The 26,472-nt window shown below is 39.1% G+C and overlaps 1 protein-coding gene across 3 annotated transcripts in view; it reads right to left on the bottom strand.

Annotated features, from left to right (window-relative positions):
- Positions 1–10,723, bottom strand: part of TP63 (tumor protein p63) — a 303,943-nt gene extending 293,220 nt beyond the window's left edge. For all 3 annotated transcript variants that reach the window (XM_044070206.1, XM_044070207.1, XM_044070208.1), the window contains exon 1: positions 10,561–10,723. In XM_044070206.1, coding sequence (XP_043926141.1) covers positions 10,561–10,602 — 42 coding nt within the window. In that variant the 5' untranslated portion in view covers positions 10,603–10,723. The remainder of the gene's footprint in view (positions 1–10,560) is intronic.
- Positions 10,724–26,472: the final 15,749 nt, after the last annotated feature.

The following is a 26,472-nucleotide window of genomic DNA, read 5'->3' as shown; positions in this document are numbered from 1 at the left end:
CTCTTCCATGTCTCTTTTCATATAGTCCAGGAAGGTATGGCTCAGGTCATTCACACCAACATGGACAACGACAGAGTCGTATTTATACTTGTTCTGGAGTGACCTGAGTGTTTGTGTTATGTGGCGGATCCTGGTACCCGACAGGCAGCTAACAGTAACCTTCTCCTTATTCAGCCTAGTGAGTGGGACACGTCAGTGTGCCTGACTACAGAGTCACCTATTTCTAGTATGTTGGGTATGTTATTTTGCCTTAAAGGCTGTGATTGCGTGGCATACTGGTTTTGTGAAGTATGTGTTTCATGGTTTGTGTTGGGGGGGGTGGAGGTTGCTTAGATGTCTGCTTTGGAGGTCTCTGTTGCTTTTGCAGACTTTTATTTAGAGCCTCCGAGTATGTTTTTGTGTATTTACGTGTGTTTTTTGCCAGTGCTGGTTTAGTGCTGGTCTATGTAAGACTGGTGGTGTGATGCAAGTATTTCCCTTCTCCTCTTGACTGTCTGATCCAGTCTTGTGTTGAGAGAGCTTAGCCTCCAGTTTGGCTGTATAATTGCATCTCTCGCATGTATTACTGGTTGGTGGTAGGAGGAGGGGTTGTCTGTGTACATGAAGCAGTTGTAACATTGCCTCAAAATGCCAAGATTCACCAGTTGGACTGGAGAGTACACCTGAAACTGCCCTTTGGACCTGCCTGGATAGGTACAGTGAACTGTTTTACTGAATGGCTGGTAAGGTCGAATAGAGAGCCATGTCCTTCTCTACAGTATATGGGGTCTAGTGCTAGGGTTTTATAAGTGCTTGCTATGAGTTTTGAGCAAGTGCCGGACTGAGAAATGAATGGCTTGAGTGCTTAAGTTGAACGTTTGTCTAGTTTCAAGGGAAAAATTGAATAGGAGACTTTGTGGAACCGGGAATAGTTATACCCTAGCTAACTGGTGCTGCCCGGCGCGCAAAACTGGGCGAATGCGTTTTTTATAGCAGGGAAATGAAAGAGATAGAAATTAGCCCAAAATGACCAATAAGCTACTCATTTCTGGGCTGAAACCACTCCTCCAGGGACAGATTGGCTGCTCAAAGCTCCCCTCTCTCACAGGTGAACAGAGAAACTTCCTTCTATCCAAGTAAGGTATGGGCAAACACTTCCCTATCACAGTGCAGGTGGGTCTCAAATACTGGTGATCTTTTTTTAGCATCTTTATTAAATCGCAGTTTAAGAAGTGACAGATACACATACATTAACAGAAAGGAAAACAAACTGTAGTGCATTTTCCCAATTTTCATGCAATATATACATGTACGTTTTCAACAATTAACGTTCACTTCAGCATTACATTACTTGCTCATTTCCTTCCCTTAGACTTGCTCCTCATGCATTGTTCCCACGATTTCCATTTATTTCTAAGTAATTTGCCCTTTCCTTTTTCTAAAAATTTCTCTTCCAGTTCATATTATTTTCTTTACAATATTCAGTACTTCAATTACAACTGATCCTTGAGACAGAAGTACACTGCAAACACTGTTAGCTCATTAGATGGATCCTGAGATAAGAATTGTAAGTCTGGGGCAAAGTTTTTGACAACCATTAAGACTTTCTGCTTCAATATTTTATTGAAATTTTAATATATAAAAATAATACAATTCGACGATATACAACTCAAAACTTTCAACAGGCCATTACATTTATGCTCTTAATAGAAACCAGAACTTCCCAATTTATCTAATCTTCAAGAATGGAGAGTGGGCAGAACATTTTGGGTATAGTCTTCTCTGGCCCTCCCCAAACACTGCCACACTCCTGAACTCTGTGGCTAATGCAAAGGTATAATGGGCTCATAACGTTCCTGAAGATGCTATGCTACAGATTTTCCCTACATCCACTCTACTGATCTGAAAAATGTGAACAGTTTTAAATAATTTGCTCAACCATAATGGTCTGAAAAGGCATATATGATGTATAATTTACAATGTGCAGATCCAAAGTGGTAGAAATATGCTTTCTTCTATGAAACTTACTTATAGCTCTAATTCTTTGCAAAAGCCAATAGTGGCCAAATGCTTGTGTTTCGTGGACCTACGCTGAGGTAAAGAGAAGAAAATGTAATCTGGTTTGGGATACACTGTAGGAAACAAAATACACTCAAGGGATTGTGGGTACCAATGTTCGGTGTTGTTAGGAACAGGAACTGAATAAAAAGGTTTCCTGGCTGCAAACACGGCATTCAAAATTATAGACTTCAAAGGAGGAATAATTTGGGGATGTACATTTTACTGCCAAATATGAGTGCTGACAATATTCTGGGGGGGGGGCAGAAAGAGCAAGACCCACTTTAAGCCAGACTTGAGAAGCCTGAGCACTTAAAATGTCCCCTAGGAGATGAGTTAGTGGAAGAGGAGGCCTAATTATCTTCTCAGTCTTCAACAAAGGAAGTCTTATTTGCACAGCTATGAAAGCAGCCAAGGAATGAAAATAAGAAGATTGTCACCTCTAATTAACATATGTAGACCAACAATTTATGTTTCTCCATTAACATATGTAGACCAACAATTTATGTTTCTCCATTAACATATGTAGACCAACAATTTATGTTTCTCCATTAACATATGTAGACCAACAATTTATGTTTCTCCATTAACATATGTAGACCAACAATTTATGTTTCTCCATTAACATATGTAGACCAACAATTTATGTTTCTCCATTAACATATGTAGACCAACAATTTATGTTTCTCCATTAACATATGTAGATCAACAATTTATGTTTCTCCATTAACATATGTAGACCAACAATTTATGTTTCTCCATTAACATATGTAGACCAACAATTTATGTTTCTCCATTAACATATGTAGACCAACAATTTATGTTTCTCCATTAACATATGTAGACCAACAATTTATGTTTCTCCATTAACATATGTACACCAACAATTTATGTTTCTCCATTAACATATGTACACCAACAATTTGTGTTTCTCCATTAACATATGTAGACCAACAATTTATGTTTCTCCATTAACATATGTAGACCAACAATTTATGTTTCTCCATTAACATATGTAGACCAACAATTTATGTTTCTCCATTAACATAAATACACCAACAATTTATGTTTCTCCATTAACATATGTACACCAACAATTTATGTTTCTCCATTAACATATGTAGACCAACAATTTATGTTTCTCCATTAACATATGTAGACCAACAATTTATGTTTCTCCATTAACATATGTAGACCAACAATTTGTTTTTCTCCATTAACATATGTAGACCAACAATTTGTGTTTCTCCATTAACATATGTAGACCAACAATTTATGTTTCTCCATTAACATATGTAGACCAACAATTTATGTTTCTCCATTAACATATGTAGACCAACAATTTATGTTTCTCCATTAACATATGTAGACCAACAATTTATGTTTCTCCATTAACATATGTAGACCAACAATTTGTTTCTCCATTAACATATGTAGACCAACAATTTATGTTTCTCCATTAACATATGTAGACCAACAATTTATGTTTCTCCATTAACATTTGTAGACCAACAATTTATGTTTCTCCATTAACATATGTAGACCAACAATTTATGTTTCTCCATTAACATATGTAGACCAACAATTTATGTTTCTCCATTAACATATGTAGACCAACAATTTATGTTTCTGCCACAATGGGTAGAAAGGAGCAGAAGTCTTGCCAACCAATGGCACGATACTGGCTGAGTATTTAATGGAAGATCTTGTGCAAGGGACAGAACAGAAAAGGCTGCAGCTAGTGACAGAAATTAACCTCACTAGTGAATCAAGCTCTTACACATTCGTTCAGCTATATTCCACAATTAACTGAACAGGCTATCAATTTATTATCTGGACTCTGAAGCCATATGGTACATAATCAAATAATGGAGGGTCTGTATCAGGCGATCTTCTCAACCAGTGGAGTGGTTAGTGTAAGCACAGCCCCAGAATTATGAGAAAAACGTCCGGGGATTAAACTGTTTGCTCCTCCAGCACTAAAGTCTGACTGGGTTGTGGAGGCCAGGGGAGAGTTTAAGTTACACATGAATGATGTACATTTATAATTATAGGATAAAAATATTTTTACATGATTTTTAAATATTTCTTACATGGACAAAAAAAAGAGAGAGAAACTAAACTGGTTAATTACTGAATAGAGAAATAACATACACCAACTAATGTATTCATAGCATGATGGCTGCAGGGAAAATATTAAACTGGTGTATTTTTGAGTTTAGTACTAATTTACAGACAGACAAGTAGAGTGCAGCTTAAAAAATGATGACAGATATGAAAGGAGAAGTTATGGGATGAGCTGGAAGATAAATAGACATAGGAGGAATTGTAGCTAGTGGTGGGATATAAAAGCAGGAGGAGAAGTAATAAGTGCTGTATGAGGAAGAGCGGTAACACATTGTCAGTGGGATCCAGTCGTATAAGTGATGCTATTTCAACTGAACAATGCTGGCCTGAAAGGTAATGTTATTCAAATCTAAAGTCACCCAGTGGATTAGGTACTGTACCGTGACATTGTTATAATTTGCAACATATCTGTCTGACACACAAAGAAATTCTGATAAAACATACAGTAAAACTCTGTTAACTGGAATTCAAGCAACCAGAACTCTCAAGCAACCAAAAAAAAAAATTGAACAAATACTGTACAATTTTCATGTCCCCCTCCCCTCCCAGCAGAAACATACCTTACGTTTTTAGAATTTTAGAGTTTTAAAAAGGAAGATAGGAATAAATTCCATCTCTCCCCAACCTTAGAACAAGTCAAACCAAACAAATAGTACAGGGTACTGTATTAGCCAGACCTATTTTAATAGTAACTCTCAAGCAACCAGAAACTATAGTTATCTGGCATCTACCAATCCCCATGGGTGCTGGTTAACAGAGAGTTTACTGTACTTAAGAACTTAAAACTTAGAAGGGATGTCTCATTTGCATGTAGGGTTGCCATTATAAGGCTTCATACTATACAGCCCTTGTGATAATATAAAATTATATTCCCAAAAAGAAGGAAAACTCTTTGCAAAACAATATGCTACTGCATTGGTTAGGTCTCACTTCTCAGCAAGGAAAGGGATGCAAACTAAGGTTTTGTCAATCCTCCCCCATCACTCTGTGCTGAACCCGCCCCCCATTTCTACAAAGTCCTTGTCACAAAAGTTAACAGTGTTATACAACGCCATTAGTACTGTGTGATCCTTCCTTGTTTTAATTCACCCAGTCTTAAAAGATTGGTTAGAATGAAATGTGATGTTACGATTGCAGTACCTCTGCATTATATGTTGCACAAGTGGGTTCAGGTAGTGAGCGACTACTTGCTGACATGAGAAAGGAACAGATGGAGGTACATAGTTACAGGAAATGTAATGCATGAAAGTAAGCCAAAATGGTATACCAGCAAAGCACATGCTGTTGTAATCCAACATCCTACTACAGGGCCTACATTTTGTACGGTAGTAAATGACTGCCATTGTAAAGACATTGATGGATTACCTCCAACATTCAGATGTAACGGGAAAACTCATCCAGCAATACTTATTCAACTGCATCTGTCATGCAAATTGTGTACCTAAATGTCTCACATCTACATATGAATGTCACATAAAAAGACCATGAAAAATTAAGGTCTCAAAGAGAGGCAGGTAAGCATAGAAAAAGATGCACAAATTTGAACACACCAATGGCATGCATAACAGTCTAATAAGAATAATGTTGCCAGGGACTTTTTGTCAGCACTTCTCTGTGTTTTCATATCTGACACAGGAAGACAACAGACATGCACTCATACTTTTCCGTGCTGATATTGGTTAATACAAACTACACAATACTACTGTAAGTGCAGAACAGTAACTTTCTAGATGAGACTTCTAGCCCAAGCCTTTCTCTCCATCTGCAGCTGCCACGTGACATTCAGCATCAGCATTTTTTCTAACCTGGACTGCATTGCCTTGCTACCGGTCTAAGCACTTAAATATTCCATCTATCCAAGGTACTGTGCTAGAATGCCTGAGTGAAGCTGAACGATGCTCACTGTATAGCAGCAGAGAACTGGCTAGTAGAATTATTTCAGGTCAGCAGATTAACAGCTATGTCTCCATTCAGATAAGGCTCTGTAACTTCTAACTTAACAGTCTGGTTCACAACTTGACACAGCACAAAAGCACAAAATATGCAAAATTCTTACATTATGCTTTGAAAAAAGCAAATTACTCAGCAAGACGCAGTTGTAACTGGTGTTCATACATTTGGTGGTAATGCTTTCAGTTTGATGCCTTCCACCAGCTGGAAGCAGTGCAAAATAGACACACATGACTGTCCAATACTTAACTGTATAACAAAGCATTATCAAAGAAACAAGTACTCTGTAACTGCAAGAAGTAAACTCCGAAAGGCCGAATAACAGGAGTTTATACCAGAATGACAATGTATAGGAATAGCACTGCATCCCAGAGATTTGTAGTTGAATAAATGGTAAAATAACAAAGTATTATCCATTTCTGTGGTGTGAAGCCTTAACAAAAATGTGTCAAAGTGTAGTTTACCAACCAGATACTCTATCTACAGTATTTGGCTCACCCATTGGTTTTAAACGACAACAGTGCCTGCTGTTGTGTAGTCAAATACTTAAAGCTAAACATGTAATCAGCACCTTTTATCTACCTAGTCGACAATCAGGCAATGCTCTTGCTGATATGCAGGAAAGGCGCAGCCAGGCTTCCAAGCATTCACATTCTATACACAGAACAAACTTTTCTAAAATCATTTTTGTTATATGAGGAGATGTATTGGAGAGTCCCAACATATTAATCATGGTTGTATTCTATTAAGTTATTAATTTTATTTATTTTTTTTGTTCAGAAAGCGTGGTTAGCAAAAAGTCTGTTCTGTCAACTGTTGCTTTTTTTTTTTTTTTTTTTTACAGTTCCAAAGCAGACACTTATCTGGTGTGTCTGTGTGTGTATATATGTGTGTGTGTGTGTGTGTGTGTGTGTGTGTGTGTGTGTGTGTGTGTGTCTGGGGGTTGGGCTACAGGCTGGAATATAGATAGTGTACAAGATGATATTCCAGAAAAACTTTTCCTAGCTCTAGCCCTGACGCATGATGGGCCAGCTCAGGTATAATCACATGAGACAAGCAGAGACATACATTGTTTAACAAACAGCTGCTAAACTCAGGGTGTTTGGAATGAACAGTTTATCTAATACTTTAAGAGACGAGAGGCATTTGTAAAAATTTGTTTAATCACCAGTAGTTGAAGACTGATTTGTACTTTTGTCAATGCAGTTACAAGACACATGCATGCATGCCCATGTATACACAATATATATATGACACCTTCTGTTAAACACACTGGAAAATAAAATGTAAGGAAATCATCATACATCATGCCAAAGGCATATATTCTTTCTTTGTAAATCCATCTACTTGAGGAAAAACTGAAAATGCACTAGAAGTAGCCAAATTCAACTATACTGCAACACTCTTGTTAAGTATTTGTTTTAAAATAAATGCAACATAACTGATAGCAATATATTAAGCTGTTTTATTTTTATTCATTTAGCCTCGGCCGAGTAAGCAGAAATGCCTGTTCTCCAGGATGACCTGGGAATTTTTAGCTGACTGAAGTGGCTCTCTCAACATTGTTAGTTGAGACTACAGGAAACAAAAATACCAAGGAAATGTAGTTTACTTGAAGTAAGCAGCTTAATAACGTACAGGTTGGCTCCCTGTAAGAAATTAGCTTAAAAATATATTGGAATTTAAAATCATTCAGTTGAAAAAGGAACTAATGTCAAAGCTGTACTTCATAGAAAGCAAACAATCTGTGAAGATACTACTGCTTTACTTTTAATAAACGCGGCCTCTACAACGCACAAAAGTATCATTCTGGAACACTGGAAAATAATGTCTAAAACTAGAAATATGCTAATCAAGTACTCTGAAGTTTCAAATCCACTGAAGCACACAACTACAATTCACCAGGTACTATTATTTTAAACAGCTGCCAGAATTAACAAAATGCAACAATTAGTGTCACTACAGATGTACATAATGTAATGAAATATCAGAATCCTTCAAATGTAATCAAAATAAAAATGAAGTCCCCTTACTGCTAATGTCACAACAAATGGGGTAAGTCATGGGCAAATTTAACCATGTCATATTAGGAGAGGTTATCACTGCTTTATTACCACGTTAAGACACTCAGAAAAGGATGGCAAACAATCACAAGAGGGCAAGCATTACACAGCTGTACAGCTGTTGATTTTCACATGTTTCATAACACTAGGGTGGTGCCATTTTCTCTCATGTCTTCCATTAAACATATAATGTGATGAAGACTATACGGCTGGATCAACCTTCTCTACCCAGCCAAATAATCCTATAAGTCAAAATAAATTATCACAGAAAACAAATCACTAGTAAAAATACAACCAGGGACACTTTTCAGGACTATGTAAAAGATGTGACCAAGATACCACAAAACTTTATTTCTCCCCATTACACTTTGCTTACAGCTCAAATTAGAGGAAGAACATCCAACTTTTCTTCTAATTAAATTAATCAAGGAATGAGATTTGGAACTTGTACACTGAAATGCGAAAATTAAGTAAGGTGTTACTGTGCAAAGCATACTTTTAGTGGAACACTTGTGTCGACTTTATTAACCATCTTCAAGATTAACATTTTTGGCAGACTAGTAATAAATCATCAGGAACAGTGCCTTTACAAGAAAAAGAAAAGCAACTCCTGGTAGTGTAATTACTTTTACATTTTGGCTGTTACTGACTGGGGAAACAGACAAGTGTCAGAGGCACAGCTGGAAAGGAATTTCAGGCATGGGTAGGGCAGTCATAAAAACAACTGTAAACCTGCAAAATGTCAAGAAGAAAAACAGTCAAAGCCATTTAGAGCCTCTGTGAATAACTGATTTATCAGGCTCAAGGACCAGACTCTAGCAATCTGTTGGCCAAGTATCATTTTGGATTACAGTAATAAAGATTAGAGGAGTATTAGAAACTTCTGATGTACATAAGTCTGATGGCATCCTCTCTTTGTAATTAATTATTTTGCGGTTCAAAGACAGCACAGTCCACTGCTCTCACATGCTCCATCCTGTTGACTAGAGAAATAAAGTGTTGCAAAGTGATCTCGCTATTCACCACAGCTTAGGTGCAGTACAAGTTACGCAAGTTATGGCAGCAGCAACAGCACTTGTTTTAACTTCCAGTAATACAACAGCACTTCCCAGCCCCCACATCAAAGCCAGCTTTTCTCCAGTTACAATGGGCACAAATTCCACTCTGCATTCAGAAAATGTGTCTGATTTACAGAAGTGTGAACTGGTGTCTGACAATACCATCAACACAGCTGGCTTCTTCTAAGGCATGCAAGCCCAAGGTGTTTTGTCTAGTCTGCAGAAGTATGAAGTACATTTACTCATTTTATTTTATTTACCAGTGTGGAGCAATGATTGAATTTAACCACTTGCAGGCTCAGTCTGGGTTACATACACCGTAACATCAGTAAAGTAAAATTAAAGGTACAACTAAATTATACAATATAGTGACATAACATAAATGTAAAGTAATATAAACATTTATAGAATGGTTTAAGAAATAGTAAGATCACAAGTATACAATGTATAATGCAGATGTTATGCATGACATAAATGTGGTCCAGCCAAAAAAACAGACATAATATATACAAGTATGGAGAGAAATTAGTTATTTTTTTGCCTTTGCTGATCAAGAAAGTCCAACTGGGCCAGCGGAGGGCCCAAGGAGAAAGTTCTAGCAGTGAAGAGAGTAGAAATAGTATAATACAAAGAGCTGTAACAGAAAAAAAGAGTCAGTAACAGGAGAAGTGGATATTACATCTAAAGTAGAGAAGGGACAGATCAGATGGGAAAGCATTGGGTATGAGTTTATATTTTGGGCAGTTTACAACCTTAAACAGCCAAGGTTTTCTGGGATTAATGCAATAGTGCAATATGTACATTGTTTTTACTTCTTCAGTTAGGTAAAACTGGTATGTAGACACTTTTAAGTTATATTTATTTAAATAGGATTGTTGAAAAGTCTATAGTAGTACGGGGAAGAGAGTTACAAAATACTTTTTTTGCAAAGTAAATAAATCCAACTTCCACAGCAACTAAACCAATCACGTCTAATTTTTTTTTCTAAAGTCAAAACAGAAATGATGGCAATGGACTTTGAAAAACTCTGATTTGCCTACAAAGTAAATATATGGTCTTCTGCCAAAAGTCTATAGTAAACGAAACACTGACTATTTGCCTTATAAAACCCTTCAGTACACAGGCGCAGCAGTCATAAATGTTATTTACACTTAATACAGCTGTCTGCAATACAAGGAAATGGGCTTTCTCGGGGAAAAAAAGACAGTCTACCTGATGTTTATCTACATCAGGTAGCAGAAAGGGGGGTGTGGGTGGGGTTAAAGTTTAACTGCAACAGTTTGAAAATAGCCACACAAAAAAGTTAAGAATAAAACTTTTCTTACCTCATTGTACTGAGACTGGGCAGCATTTTCCAGGTACAACATGTTAGCAGTGAGGTTCAGCAAAGCTGCTGTCCTTTCCTCAGGCTCCAGGATTTTCTTATCCCTAAGACCCCTTAAGTATATAAATCTGTCAGCAGGCAAAATGGCTCACAAATTCCCTCTGTCTCTACATGTATACTTAAAATGTAAGGTATTCCCTTATATATCCATGAATAAGAAATGAGGTGGGTGGGATTGTTTTATACCTGTCCACTCCCATACCTGAAGCCTCACCTATTCTAAGAAACTGCACTTGCTTATCACTGACTACACAGTCAAGACAAGAAAACCAATATTTTTTCAAAATGAAACTTCTTTTGCAAAATATTATATTGTAGTACTTTCACTATTTCTAACTAAACCCTGAAACGCTACACTTGGAAAGACTTCATCTAGAAGTTTTACTTTTAACTGCTTACTGCTGCACAAAGTACATGTATATTTAAACAAACTGTTTACAATTCATGCATTTTAATACACACACATTCTGTCTTTCTACACTAGTAATCTATGCATGTATAAAGAAATCTCATCCCTCATCTCTTACCTCTTATACCTGCTTATTACTTAGCCTGTGAAGGGATCAGGCCACCTTCTTCATTAGTAACAAGTGACACTTTATGCAGTAAAGACTGTGGAATTGGAAGTGCACACCACCAGGTTTTGCAGATGCTTTTCCTGATTCTCCCCCTAAGAAAGGCACAGTATTGCCAAGACCTGGCTCATCTGCTTGCCCTGATTAAGTAAATCCAGTTTTGTATGTCAATGAATGGCCCGAATGCCTGTGCCAAAGGGTCATTCATGACTTCTCAGCTGTATGTTTGCCATCTTGTCAAAATTCCTCTATACAGGGTGCCTCAGAGTACAGTACCTGCTGTGGTTACCAAGGTGGTAATATTACCCACAGTAATGCCAATCCTTATATCTTGGAGCTCCTTAGCTCAAAATGCTTCCTCTTGGGTATGTAACAGTGATCAAATCTAAGTCGTGAATCTGGCTAAAAGATACAGTAGCAGGTAAAGCATACATTTCTCTCCAGGCCACATTAATCATGTGCCTTAAAATCACAGGAAAATCTACAACACACAGCAAAAGCAGAGCTTGACACAATACTAACACTGAGGCTGCAGCAGTACTGTTTTATTTTTTAATCCACAGAGCTGCGAGACCTTGGAGTTGGTACATTCTCATAGGGGTATGGGCATGTGCACAGATTTCCTCTTCCAAAAAAGTTTGTATTATAATCAGCACAACTTCACTTCCCCACCCCCCTTTTTAACTATTAGTGTGCATGATGTGTTGACTTAAATCCACGAAAGGTGGTGAGGCAGTATATCCAGCATAATTTTATCTATCTTATGTTGACTGAGTTAGTCCCACTAGGCAAAAGGCCTCTTTCCAGGGCAGGCCCAAGGGTGTATTCATAGTGAAAAGGGGAAATTTGGTTAAGGCTCTGGGGAACTTCACATCTCCTCTTTTCGGTAACTGCTGCAGGATCTTTTACACCCATCTGACCTCCAACCAGCTCAGGCAGATGGGACCTTGGTTTAAAATAAAATAAATACGGTATAACATTACTTAACAACTAAACCAAAGAAAAAATCTCATCCAAAGTATGAAACTCAGGAGACCAACACCCCTGCCTTCTGACTGAAGTTTCCCTTCAAGGTCAGTAATGGAAAATGGATATGATCACCTGTGATGGGAATTAATGATTGAAAATTGCAAAATATACCAGATATACCCCCTTAAAGTGCATACACTGTGGTTATAGAATTTCAAAATTGCACAAAAGAAGGAGATACGTGCTGTAGGAAACCATTCAAAGTCAGAGTAAATTTTTGTACAGTTATAATTTTAGGGAGTCATTAAACACTTTAAACTTCAATGCATTTTCAGCTTTAACAAATTTGATATTGCACTGTCTAAGTTTTGCACTTTATTACATCTCATCTCTGAATTGTATATACTAGATCACTGCACTTTATGATTACATTTAGTGAAATGGCAGATGATTTACTTCTTGTTAAATAATTTCACTAAATGTGCCTGGAAGAACTGGATAACACTGCAGAATTTGGAGAAAAGACAGCTTTCCTTGATCCAAGAATGTCTGACAGAAGTTTTACCCACAGTTTAGTTATGGTGTTACCAGTTACTACATTCAATACTTTGACAAATATTTTTTCTGATTTTTGCTTCAGTGGTTTATTTTGTGCATTAGCTTACTGTCTTTGTGAACATTTCTCTAGTAACTATGCTTGCACATTGATAATCATAACGTTGACATAAGAGGAGGAGGTAAACGTATCAGCATATACAAAACTCTGTGTACCAATGTCTAGAAGAGGAAATATCTACTGTTCCAATGAGGCATAACACTATCCCTTCCCCAACTTGCTCCACATCAGCTGTTCTTGCCATCATCTATTTTATTCTCCTATTTTCTATCATTATGGACTTTTAAATATTCCATCAGTTCTGCATACAATCATCTCTAAAACGATATTTCAAATTAAGCACACCTCCTCTGTAAAATACTGCGTCCTCATTGCTTGTTTCTAAAATCTTTCTTTTTCCTTTAATCTTTGCCTCTTACCTTCATGTCCCATTTCAACCAATTGCTAAAACAAAAATAAAAAAATAATACACACGCACACTCTATGCTTGCTTGCTTGTTTGTTCCTTCAATATACTTGACAGCAATAACAATGTAACCCTCATACAACACCAAATAAACACACTTCTTCAGGACCTACATATTCTGTCCCTTTACATTTTTTATTTTTCTCATCTTCTCTGCTGCAGTCACCTTCACATCATCAAACCATTCTCTGGGGACTCAAATGACCTATTTACATAGTGGATTGAGTCAAGGGTATTACTTCTACGGCCCTCCTGCTCCGCTGTGCATGCCTGTAAACACTCAAGGGAGGAAGTGCAACAGGCTTTAGCCAGGGGTGTCACCTGCTTCCAAAAGTAATATCACCCTTAGAAATCCTCCCCCAGCACCATATATGTTTTCTTGTCTCCACTCTGGAGTCTAATATGGAGGAAATACTCTGGACCTGAGCCCCTAACCCACCCACTGATAGAGGAAAAGTGGTATATCTTCATCACTCCCTTCCTCTTACCAGCTTCTCCAGCACCTGGACTGCTAATTAACCCCCAGGACACCCGGATCATCCAGCTTTAGCTCACTGCACCATGGAGCTGGACCGATCCCTTTTATTACTGCATCTCCACTTCCGTTGTCTGCAGTATGTTTGTTGCCATCAGGTCCACCCCTGTTAAAGCCATGATAACCTATTTCAACTATGGTCTCCAGAACTACACTTAATACTTTGATTGTTGTCTGACGGATGACCTCTGAAGTATGCAAAATCATTCCTCTTCACCTGTGCAAGAACTCTTCCTCCACCAATTAAATTATACATCCAGGTGCCTTCTTTGTCTTCAGTGCTGCTTTCCCATAATTACGAATGAATAAGTGATGAAAATCTACTGTACCAAAATCTCACATCTCCACTGATTTATAGATATTTCAAGGGCACCTAGTTTCCTGACCATTCTCAACTTGCCAATGCGCCTCCCTGGCACACCAATCTTAATTAAGGCCTCAGCTGCTCTCCACAATATAGCCACAAGTGTCTTGTTTCCATAAAATCCAGAGGCTTAAAATGTCACAATACACCATTAAAAATGACTGACCCTGTTCAGGGGGACTCAAAGTTATCCTCACTATCCTGCATTTTGTAGAACATGCACACCATAAGGTAAAAACAAAAAGCAAATACAATAAAAGTAGCTCTGTCAACTGTTAATCCAACTCCAGTAATCTTATCCTCTTGAATTTAATTTTACATGCATTAAACTTGGAAGTGAACTATCACTACCTTTTTTTTCTGGACAAGATCAGAACCAAAGGGCAAGCAAATATGCAACAGATGTGGAGGATTCAGAACAGCCACACAACTGATATGTTTTTGAAAAGGAGAAAGAAATCTAATTGACTAAAAAAACTACTCATAAACAGTGACCAAAAGGCAGGAATGAATCCTAGAAGGGATTGGTAAGAAAATATAAGAGAAAGCTGTGGAGTGTCACAAAAACTGAAGATATTTGTATTTAAATCATCAATACATTTTCCAATATTCTTCAAAAGTAGGTTCATTTGCTAAGGAACAAGCTTCTTACAACAAGACACTTGTCATCTTTTTCATCAAAATCAAAATGCCACAGCAAAAGTCTGCAACAGCTTATAATAAAATGACTTGATATTATGATATCATTCTAGGGCAAACAAGCAGATAAACTGCAGTCTCAAATGAGTCCTGGATGAAATACATCCTTGCTCTATTCAGACACACTTAAGATCAGAGGAATAAAACAGGTGAAATCATACAAAATTGTGACATTTCTGCTGTACCACATTTTGTTTTTCTCACACTTTTTTAAGTAACTGCTCTACAATATAAGTAGAATACAGAAGGCACAAGAAAGCAGCTATAAAGTCACAAAATTAAAAAGCTCCACTAACTTAGCAGATGTACGCTGCACTTAAATAATGCAAGGCAAAATTCAGAAAATAGAACCCAAGTGTTTACAATGGAGATGTGCTATGGAATGTACTTTAGTGAAACCTGCTGGAAAATTATATTAGTTATCCACAGATACACAGATTTCATATAATGGTCACAGAGCCTGCCTTTTTTGTGCATAGTCTTATATCATCCTGTGGCACTGGTGACACGCTGCAAACATCTGAAACAACAGGAATGTATAAGGGCATACCCATCAATGAGTCTTACCAATGTTGGAATGCACCAATTATAAAAGCAAAACGGCAGGAGTTTCTCTGAAAAATGACTACTACTGAGACACATGTATTCTAGACAGCCCAGATAGGAGGGAGACAATAACAAGATGGGAGTCAAAGTGTGTGTGCAGTTCATTTCTTGTCATGAAATTATCATAAAGAAAATCTATGTAAACAGTATGAAGGTTGGTTGAATGCTTCTATTCATAAATGTGCTCCACGGACTGGAGGTGGTACACAACAGAATGGCATACTAAAGCACTAAGCCATTCCTACAAAGCAGTATACACAGTCTTAGCCATTGCGTAGGCACAGTACTTTGTTTATGAAATACACATGCAAATGACCACCTCCACAATTATACCAGATTCACAAAAACTACAGTATCTGTTCACGAGCTGGTCCCAAAGGGGCAACTTACTGTTCTCCAACTGTACGCAAGAAGGCAGGTCTAGCAGTTGTCAGTGCCGTGATCCCCTCTTCCCTGGTGGTATTCTGCTTAGTATGAATATCTGAGCAGCATACAAGTGCTGCAGTGAAGAAAAAGCCTCCTCTGCAAATAGGAAAATAAAACTCTACTGACAACCAAGTTTACACAGTGCAGGCAATGATGCTACAATCATTGCAACTTCCCCAGTCCCCGTACGGTGAAACTCCTGAGTTTCTATCAACTGGAGCTCCCACATCACCAGATTCCCTCATTAGCATAACATGGTAATGAACCCAGCTCCACCATCATGTCTAATGAACGAGTTTTTCATAGGTAGGTACTAGGCTATTAGCCCAAGGGGCCTAAGTAAGCCTAGCCAACAAGGTTCCCTGGCTTACGCAACCCAAGAAAGTTATTTTCCTGTGCCCCTGTCGAGCAGAGCCACCAAAGTGATCCCCGGGGTGTATTTCCTATTTCCCATCCACTTATCAAGATTTTTCTTGAAGAGTGCTAATGAGGAACTTTGCTTGACATAGATGGGTAGCTTGTTCCAGAATATGAAGTCTCTGGGACAGGAATCTATCCCTCCAGCATGTCCTGTTTATTGTGGTGACAAGGTTTAGGTCCATAGAGCATGTAGCTCGGAGGGATTGGGATTTCTTTAGGTGTAGCATGTCCAACAGCTCTGGGTTTGACATAGCTTTATATGTTAGGCAGAGATCACCTCTGAGTAGGCGATATGCTACAGAGTAAAGCTGAAGTTTTTTTTGAGACGGTCAGTGTAGGGCATCTGTTTGAAGCCAGTAATCCTCTTTGTGAGGTACTTCTGTGGCCTTTCCAGCTGCTGCAGATGTCTTGTGAGGTACATTCCAAAAGGGACGCAGTACTCTATAATGGGCCTAATGAGTGTCGAGTAGAGGGGAACAATGACCTCTTTTTTCCTAGATGAGAATCCTTTTGTGATGAAGTGTGTCACACAGAAGGATTTCCTGACTACTGTGGCAATGTGATTATCAAAGGAGGGACTACTGTCCACCTGGGTCCCCAGGTCTCTTATCACACATTCGGCATTAAGTAGACTGCTGCCTATGTGGTAGTTCATGGGTACAGAGTTTTTTTTACCAAAGGGGGTGACAATGCACCTTTTGGCATTGAGCTTGAGGCCATGGCTCTGACACCAAGCATCTGTCTCAGTGAGGCCCTTCTGTACGATGTCCACATCATTTGGGGACCCAACTATGGCTCCTAGTTTGCAGTCATCTGCGAACTTCGTTAGCCAAAGGCCTTCTGTGTTAGCCTGTACTTCAGAGAAGTAGATACCAAACAGGAGAGGTCCCAGGACTTAACCCTGTGGTACTCCACTTGTCACTGGTTTGAAGTCAGATTTGGAGTCTGCAACTTTTACAGTGTGGGTTCTATCAGTGAACCAGTTGGCAACCCATCTTGTGACGTAGGGATTTATACCTAGTTTAGTGAGTTTAGCTATAATTCCAGAATGGGGGATGGTGTTGAAAGCCTTGGCGAGGTCAAGACAGGCTGTGTGAACCACCTTACCCTCGTCTACAGCTTTGGTGACTGCCTCAAAGAAGTTGATCTGGTTCAGGAGGCATGATCTGCCTTTCACAAACCCGAACTGGATGGGGTCCAGAGTTTGGAGGTTACCGATGTCTTTGTTTATGAGTTCCATGATGATACGTTCCATAGCCTTACAGACCAGGCTCATCAGGCTAATAGGGAAATAGTTCCCAGGATCAGTGGTGGCTCCCCCTTTGTGGAGTGGGATAACTGTTGCTGTGCGCCATTCAGTGGGCACAAAGCCTGACTTGAGACTATGATTGAACATGGTGCTTAGGTGGGGAGCCAGTTTGTTCTGAAGTTCATGTAAAATACAGCTTGGGATGTTGTCCGGTCCCATGGATGCTGTGTTTTTGGTTTTAAAGAGTGTAGCTTTTACCTAAGTAGTTGTGATTACACAGACTCTGCATTCTTCCTGTATAGATATGGGCCCTTTAGGGGTGTGAGAGGGTGGTAAAGTTAGCACTGAACCTATCTGCCAGGACGTTGGCAATATCAGTTGGTTCTGTAATTTTCATGCCGTTGTGCTGCAACTCAGAGCAGATCTGGGTGTTGCCATTGAGATTCTTGACATAGCTATAGAATGCTTTGTGGTTGTCCCTAGAATCAGTGGCGATTTTGTTTACGTAGCTAGCTTTGGAGGATCTTATAAGGGATCTCAGCTTCTTACTGAGGCTGACCAGAGAAGTCCCCCACTCATTGGATTTTACTCTCTTTTGCAACAGTTTCTTCCTTCTGTTGTAGAGTTTGTTTATGGCAGGGGATCACCACATTGGCTTCCCCTTTTTTTGGAGAATAGCATCTTGTTTCTGTTTGGGATAGCATGATCCATGCACTCGTGTAAGTGCTTATAGGGTGCATTTGTGTAGGATTCAGCAGTCATAACTGTATTGTCCATCTGCATGGGTGTCATGAAGTTCGCCACACCTGTCTTAAGAAGCATGAAGTTGGCTTTGGATACATTTTTTACCATGATTTCCTTAATGGGGAGTGGGGGCAGGATGTGGATATCTAGGGTGATTAGCTTATGTTCGGATCTGATTGAGGAGTTGACTTCAGGTGTGGAACACCGGTCACTCATGTAAGTAATGACTAGGTCTAGGATATTGTTGCCCCTGGTGGGGGTGTGGATAATTTGATCCAGGGCATTGGAATTTATGAATTCCAGAAAGCGTTGAGCGAAGGATTTGGTACAGGAGTAGTTTTTCCAGTTAATGATGGGGTAGTTGAAATCAACCATTATTAGGGTGTTTGGTTGAACCCTAATATTTTCCAGTATATCAAGAAAAGATAAGTGGGAATCCTGGAGCATGGTAGGGGATCTGTATCAAGCTACAATTTGGATTGCAGCTTTGCTCAGAGTTAGTTGCACTTGGATAACATCGGGTGCATTATGCTGAGCAACTAGCCTGGAGGTGTGGATATCCTTAATGAATATGGACACACCTCCGCCTTTGGTGTTCCGGTCCTGGTTAGGTGGCTGAAAAGTGTGGTGTGAGGTATACCCTGGTAATGCAAGGGTGCTCTCTGGACCCTTGAACCAGGTCTCAGTCTCTGCACCGATATAAATGTTCTCCATTTTAAAAAGTGCCTCAAGGGAGTGCATTTTGAGGTTTAGACTTCTAGCATTGAGTAGCATTACAATCAGCTTGCCTGTTCTGGTTACGGTGGTGAATTTGTCATTTGAACCTTGCCTAAAAAAGACAATATAGGGGCAGCAAGAGCCTTAGCCAGTATCAAGAATTCCAAGGATGACAGGTGCAGGCCATCTCTGGCAAAGCATTGTGGTCTGTCAACCATGTCGTCCCAGGCATACAGATACTGGATCCCCTTAGAATGACACAAGATTAGCCAATTGTTGAAGTCAACCATTTTGTCCTTGTACTGCAGTATCATTCTGAGCGATGGCAGGATACTACTCAGGGCTAGGGTCATACCTGCCTGGGATACAAGATAGGAGAGCTCTTCCGTGTCTCTTTTCATATAGTCCAGCGAGGTACGTCTCAGGTCATTCACACCAACATGGACAAGGACAGAGTCATATTTGTACTTGTTGTGGAGTGACCTGAGTGTGTGGGTTATGTGGCGGATCCTGGCACCCTACAGGCAGCTGACAGTAACCTTCTTCTTGTTTAGCCTGGTGAGTGGGACATCAGTGTGCCTGACTATACAGTCACCTAAGACTAGTGTGTTGGGTACGTTGTTTTGCCTTATGGGCTGTGGTTGAGTGGCACACTAAGTCTGTGGGCTGTGTGTCATTTGGGTTGTGTTGGGGGGGGTGGAGGTTGCTTGCGTTTCTGCTTTGGAGGTCTCTGTTGCTTGAGCAGATTATTATTGAGAGCCTCCTCGAATGTTTTTGTGTTTCTGTGTGTGGATTTTGGTGGGGTAGGTTTAGTGGGACTATGTGATGAGCGCGGTGTGGTGCAAATGTTTACCTTCTCCTCTTGACTGTCAAGTTCAGTCTTGGTTGGAGAGAGCTTTACCTCCAGTTTGGCTAGATAAGTGCATCTCTCACAGGTTGTGGTGTTGTGTGGTAGGAGGAGAGGGTTGTCTGTGTACATGAGGCAATTGCTACATTGCCCCAATATGCCCAGATTCATCACATAGTCAGGAGAGAACACTGGGAGCTGACCTTTGGACATGCTTGAATTAAAAACTACTTTCCTCTAGACAAGTGAGGAAAGTGAGTATAAGAGCTGTTTATCTCTAAGCAAGTGAGGAAAGTAAGTACAAAAACTGTTTTCCTCTAGGTAAAGAGGAAGGTTGAGTGCTGTAGTAATTTGTAGCTTATTAAGTGTTGAACACAAATAAGCAAATTCAAGTGCTAAAACTAAAAATCTGCACCTGGATCTAGTGCTCATCACTCCCACTGATAAGCTAGAATGTTTCCCTCCAACACTGAAAGGCTTGGGGGGGCTCAGAAGCTTGCAGACAGTCCTGGATACAGCAAATCTGTATCTGGACTAGACTAGGTACAGGAAAGGTGGGAAACAAGCGCAAATGTGGGCTTTTAAACCAGAAAGTTGAAAGAGATGGAGAAACTGCCAACGGCCAATAAACTACAATTTCTGGTCCAGAAACCACTCTTGTGGTAGATAGGCTACATAGTGCTCACCACTCCCGCTCATAAGCTAGAAGGCTTCCCTCCAACACAGAAAGGCTTGGGAGGGCTCAGAAGCTTGCAAACAGTCCTGGATACAGCAAATGTGTATCTGGACTAGGCTAGTTACAGGAAAGGAGGGAAACAAGCGCAAATGTGGGCTTTTAAACCAGAAAGTTGAAAGAAATGGAGAAACTGTCAACGGCCAATAAACTACAATTTCTGGGCCAGAAACCACTCTTGTGGTAGATAAGCTACCTAGTGCTTACCACTCCCACTAATAAGGTAAAAGGTTTCCCTCCAACACAGAAAGGCTTGGGGGGCTCAGAAGCTTACAAACAGTTCTGGATACAGCAAATCTGTATCTGGACTAGACTACTTACTGGAAAGCCAGGAAACAAGCTTAGAAATTTTTTTTTGAAAGTGGAAAGGGAGAAAGGATTAACAGAAGATAATTCAAAATTAAGGACCTAAGTGGCTTGCCCTTCACAAATGTTTTCTCTGTATTAGGTAGAGTAAGCTAGTGACACTAGACTGGAATAGATCTGGGATAGAGCTGAACAGATGGGACTGGCAGGAGTGTCTGAAGTCAAAATATTATCTCACTGTACTCGGCTGAGTGAGCAAATGATATAGACCCAGGAGGAGTGTTCAAACACAAATTTACAGGAGGGGTGGGCAATTCCAAAGCCACCATTTGCAGAGACAGAGAGAGATCACAGTATTTTATGAAACAATTAAATAGAAAAATAAATAACTACAGAGAGAGACACAGACACAATATTCAATGAAACAATTAAATAGACAGAAAAATGAAATGCAGTACAATCTTTAACACTGAAAGTTTGTACTTAACTCAGCTAGTAATGCAGTTGATTGTAGGTATGTAGCAGAAGCCAAACAACTCAGGTATTCAGCAGTAATAAATTCAAAGATATGTGCCTCACTTATAGGTTCATAGGTAGGTACTAGGCTATTGGCCCAAGGGCCTACGTAAGCCTAGCCAACAAGGTTCCCTGGCTTACGCCACCCAAGAAAGTTATTTTCCTGTGCCACTGTCGAGCAGAGAAGTGATCCCCGGAGTGTATTTCTTATTTCCCATCCACTCATCAAGATTCTTCTTGAAGAGTGCTAATGAAGAACTTTGTTTGACATGGATGGGTAGCCTGTTCCAGAGTATGGGAAGTCTCTGGAACAAAAATCTATCCCTCCAGCATGTCCTGTTTATTGTGGTGACAAGGTTTAGGTCCCTACAGCATGTAGCTCGGAGGTATTGGGAATTCTTTAGGTGTAGCATGTCCAACAGCTCTGGGTTTGACATAGCTTTATATGTTAGGCAGAGATCACCTCGGAGTAGTCGATATGCTAAGGAGTAAAGCTGGAGTTTTTTGAGGCGGTCAGTGTTGGGCATTTATTTGAGGCCAGTAATCCTCTTTGTGAGGTACTTGCAGATGTCTTGTGAGGTACATTCCAAAAGGGGCGTTGTACTCTATAATGGGTCTAATGAATGTCGAGTACAGGGGAACAATGACCACTTTTTTCTTGGATGAGAACCCTTTTATGATGAGGTGTGCCACGTAGAAGGACTTCCTGACTACTTTGGTGATGAGACTATCAAAGGAGAGACTACTATAAATACAGAGAAACCCTCTAGGCTAAGAGTTTAACACTGAATATCAATGAAGTGAAACACAATAGCCCCCACTAATTGCAGAGACAGAGAGACCACAGTATTCTATGAAAAAATGAAACAGAAAAATAATAACTACAGAGAGAGACAGACACAATATTCAATGAAACAATTAAATAGACAGAAAAATGAAATGCAGTACATTACGCACAGTGGCAGGGTATAGTACTACAGAAGTGGGAACAGCAACTCATTTGGTAGTACTTAGTAAGGTATTGTATACTTGTTAGATACTTAGGTATATTACACTTGTGAGCTATTTAGCAAGGTATATTATACTTGCTAATTATTTCAAAGCACATTATACTTGTTAGCTGTTTAGTATATATAATACATGTTAGCTATTTAGTGCATGTAATACTTGTTAGCTTTTTAGTAAGGTATTTTATACTTGCTATCTGCTTAGGAAGGTATATTAGATTTGTTACTTACTTAGTAACTATATTATACTTGTTAACTATTTAGTAAAGTATGTTATACTTGTTAGCTGCTCTCTCAAACTCAGAGCAAAAAATCTGGACAAAGCCTAAAATGATGGGGGGGACAGAAGTTAAATATTGCTCCTACAAACTTAGAAAGTTGATAGAATAATTGGTTTTGCATTAGCATGAATTTTTGGAAGGATGTGGAGTCTGAAACTCGGTGGTGGTGCTGCGGTAGCGTTGTCGCCTCACAGTAAGACGTTGTCCTGTTCGATTCTCAGCTAGAGCGTCTTCTGTGTGTAGACATGCGTGAATGGGTGTACCTTCATTGAAGGATGTGCATCAGGGCTGGCAACTCGGCATGTAAAAATCTACTGCCAATCATTAGCAGACCAGAGTTCCGTTGTGGTGACCCCTATCAGGGAAAAGCCGAAAGACACAACATGTGGAGTCTGAAACTCAAATGTTTGTCATGATTTATTGACTTCAATCCACAGCTAGTTGCCAGAAAAGTACAGATTTTAGGAGGAAAACACCAAAATATGAGGCAAAAATATGGACATTCTGGGATAATCTGTGCAGCTGAGAGTTATGGTAAGGTTTATTACACTTGTTAGCTATTTAGTAAGGTATATCATATTTGCTAGCTATTTAGTAATGTTTGTTATACTTGATAGCTATTTAGTAAAGCATATTATACTTGTTAGCTATTTAGTATGGTATATTATACCTTACTAACTTACTGTTCCTTGCTGCACTGTGTGGAGTACCAGTTTACTTATATCCGCTATTCTGCATTGCCGTTATCTATGTACATTAATCAAAGCAATGATTTATAGTTATAAACAGCCCCCCCCCCGATAGAATAGGCAAACTACATTTAACTGCGGTGGTGGTGCTGCGGTAGCATTGTCGCCTCACAGACGTTGCCCGTTCGATTCTCAGTTAGAGCGTCTTCTGCGTGGCGATATGTGTAAATGGGCGTTCCTTCATTGAAGGTTGTGCGTTAGGCCCGGTAAGCCAGCACGTAAAAATCGAATGCCAATCATTAGCGGACCGGAGTTCCGCTGCTGCGACCCCTAACCGGGAAAAGCCGAAAGACACAAACAAACATACACTGGTATTTAGCAAATGAAATAGTGAAAAACAAGGCTATGAAGAACACTGATGACTCCACTGTGGCAGAGGTAGTTTTGGTAACAGCCGTAATATTGGAGGTCACATTTATGAGACAGAACTCCAAAGATGTCTGGAGAGTTTTGGAGATTCTGCTGAAGGAAAAACACACAGAAAATTAGCTGCAAAACCCTTTAAAGTGCCATCAAAGATGCAGCAGAGAGACAGAAGGAAGAATTGAGCCTATGGAGTAACTGACAATAGAGAATAAAATATGCTGGCTGAAATCCATGCACTGAATTCATAACATTCTCTTAACTAGTTGATTTGTTGTGGTATGTTTATGCAGCTCACTTTTACTATAAATTTTCTACAAAGCTTTAAAATTTTCTCTCTCACAAATAAGGGACAAATCCAAAAATAAGGTAGAATAATTACCCAAAAATCAGAAACATTTTTAAATATCGCTCTTACTTGCATAGACAGCAGAATAACAAGCTCTGAATTAACACGCATTGTCTGAGAATAAGAATCTTCTAGACATCTTTGTTTACAGACTATAATCATCTACAGTTTACCTAAAATAAGTTTGTTAGGGACAGAATAAAAAAATGAGGAAAATTAAGGAAATTCTACAAATTCAGGACTGATGAAGAGTTGAGCTACTCATATATGCAACCACTTGAATTAAAATCTAACTGCACTACCAACTGATGTTTAAGGAGAAGTGCTGCTGGCTTCCTCCATAACATAAGTTAGTACCTGGAATGTCTTTACTTCTAATCCCATTTAATAATACAGGGCTTGCTGTCACGGAATGCTGGCATTCATTGTAGCAACTAAATCAAGGTGAACAAAAAGTAGACTAGATTAAAGCTCCTTTTGCACAAAGGACCATATGGATTAAAGACTACCACATAGAGACGATTTCCAATTTGTGCACTCAGGCTGATAAAAGTCAAATAAAGCTTGTAAAGTTAGAGTAAGCCATTTTTGTTCACATTTGCTAAACCTTTGTTTTTTTTAAAGTCTATAACCTCAAAAGAGATTCCAGAAAATGAAATGCTATTAAAAAGATCATTACCTTAAAATAAGATACGATGATCCAAAATAAAAATGTGCACTTGTATTTATATTTAATGTTAATAGAATAATTTATTTTGATTAAAGATAGCACACACTGGCACAATACATTTTTTTCTGTTCTGGCAGTTTAATGTTGATTATGTTGGCTACAAATATTTCTGAACTATTGCAGGAAAGGGAGCCATTATTTTAACTTGTCTACCCAAATACCAGAAAGACATAAAACAATTACAGAGCAAGAAAATAACCTGATCATTGAAGAGTCTTTGCTAAGAACAGTAAAGGAAGGTGACAGATGTCTGGTTCTTCACCTGGATTCTAAAGCAGCATGGATCAAGTGCAGTTATGCAAACCAAATATCCACAAAAGGGTTACCATTTCACTCCCTTATAGCAGCCATTTAAAAAAAATAATATGAAACACCACTGAATATGTTGTGGTTGTTTACATGAATCAAGGGCAATCTAGCTAAATACTCCGCCTGTAAAACACAAATCTCCAAAAACAGACATGTGAAATTATGTTAGCAAACATACAGACTCAACTGCAAATACTGAGCAAGCAAACCAAAGTTAAAAAAAAAAAAAAAAAAAAAAAGACGACTGCAAGCTGGGCAGGAAAGGACATCATACCTATACCACTGACAGCCTTATGTGGTCAATCCTGAGGTTGTTGCACTTAAAGGAAAACCATTTTCTGATGTAGAGATGTCAGGCAAATAATCTTATACTCTCTGGCAAACCTGACAACAAAAACAGCCTTTTACGTAACAATGGTCGAATCTCTTTTTAGGCTGCAGTACTAACACGCCAGTTGTTTGATCTTTGAACATTTTGTCTGATCACAGAAGAATCAAATGTCTGCATTTGTTTACATGCATATCAACAGGTCAAATGAGTGTGGTCTCTCTGCTTCCCAAAATAACAAAAACATTCAGATCATCAGAAAACAAGAGTTAAAACACTGGAAGACTAAACAATGTGCTTGTGTATGATTTCAACATGGGAATAAGCTTGAGTTACTAGGGGTTAACACAGTACGGGGCTGAAATATGAGCAGGTACCAAAATGTCAGGTTGATCTCATTTTCCAGACCAAGAAGGCATGGTTTCTCAGATCTGGCTGAAAATATCCGTAAGGCAGTATGACATACTGACTGAACAACAGACATGATAAGCAGTGAATTAAACATACAAATTCCCTACATGTACTCCCATGTTTTCAAATACTTCAAATGTAGGTGAAGATGTGTGTCTATGGTTCGTGCAACATCCTTTGCTGTCATACATTTATTGGACTGACTATAAGCACTGCTATTTAAAAGTTTTCTAATTTCTGCATGGCAAATAACTATGCAGTTAGCAAAGGCATCTGTGAAGACAACATCGGGAAATAGGTCCATAGGTAGCTACTAGGCTATTGGCCCTAGGGCCTATATAAGCCTAGCCAAAAAGGTACCCTGGCATTCGCCACCCAAGAAAATTATTTTCCTGTGCCCCTGTCTGGCAGAGCCACAGAAGTGATCCCCAGGGTGAATTTCCTATCTCCCATCCAATCAAAGATTTTACTTGAAGAGTGCTAATGAGAAGCTTTGTTTGATAGAGACAGGTAGTTTGATCCAGAGTATGGGAAGTCT

This window comes from Protopterus annectens, chromosome 4.part1 (genome assembly GCF_019279795.1).
Source record: "Protopterus annectens isolate FY-2018-M chromosome 4.part1, PAN1.0, whole genome shotgun sequence".
In the NCBI taxonomy this organism is placed as follows: Eukaryota; Metazoa; Chordata; order Ceratodontiformes; family Protopteridae; genus Protopterus; species Protopterus annectens.
Note: the sequence above shows the minus strand (reverse complement) of the source record. Positions and strands in the feature narration are given on the sequence as shown.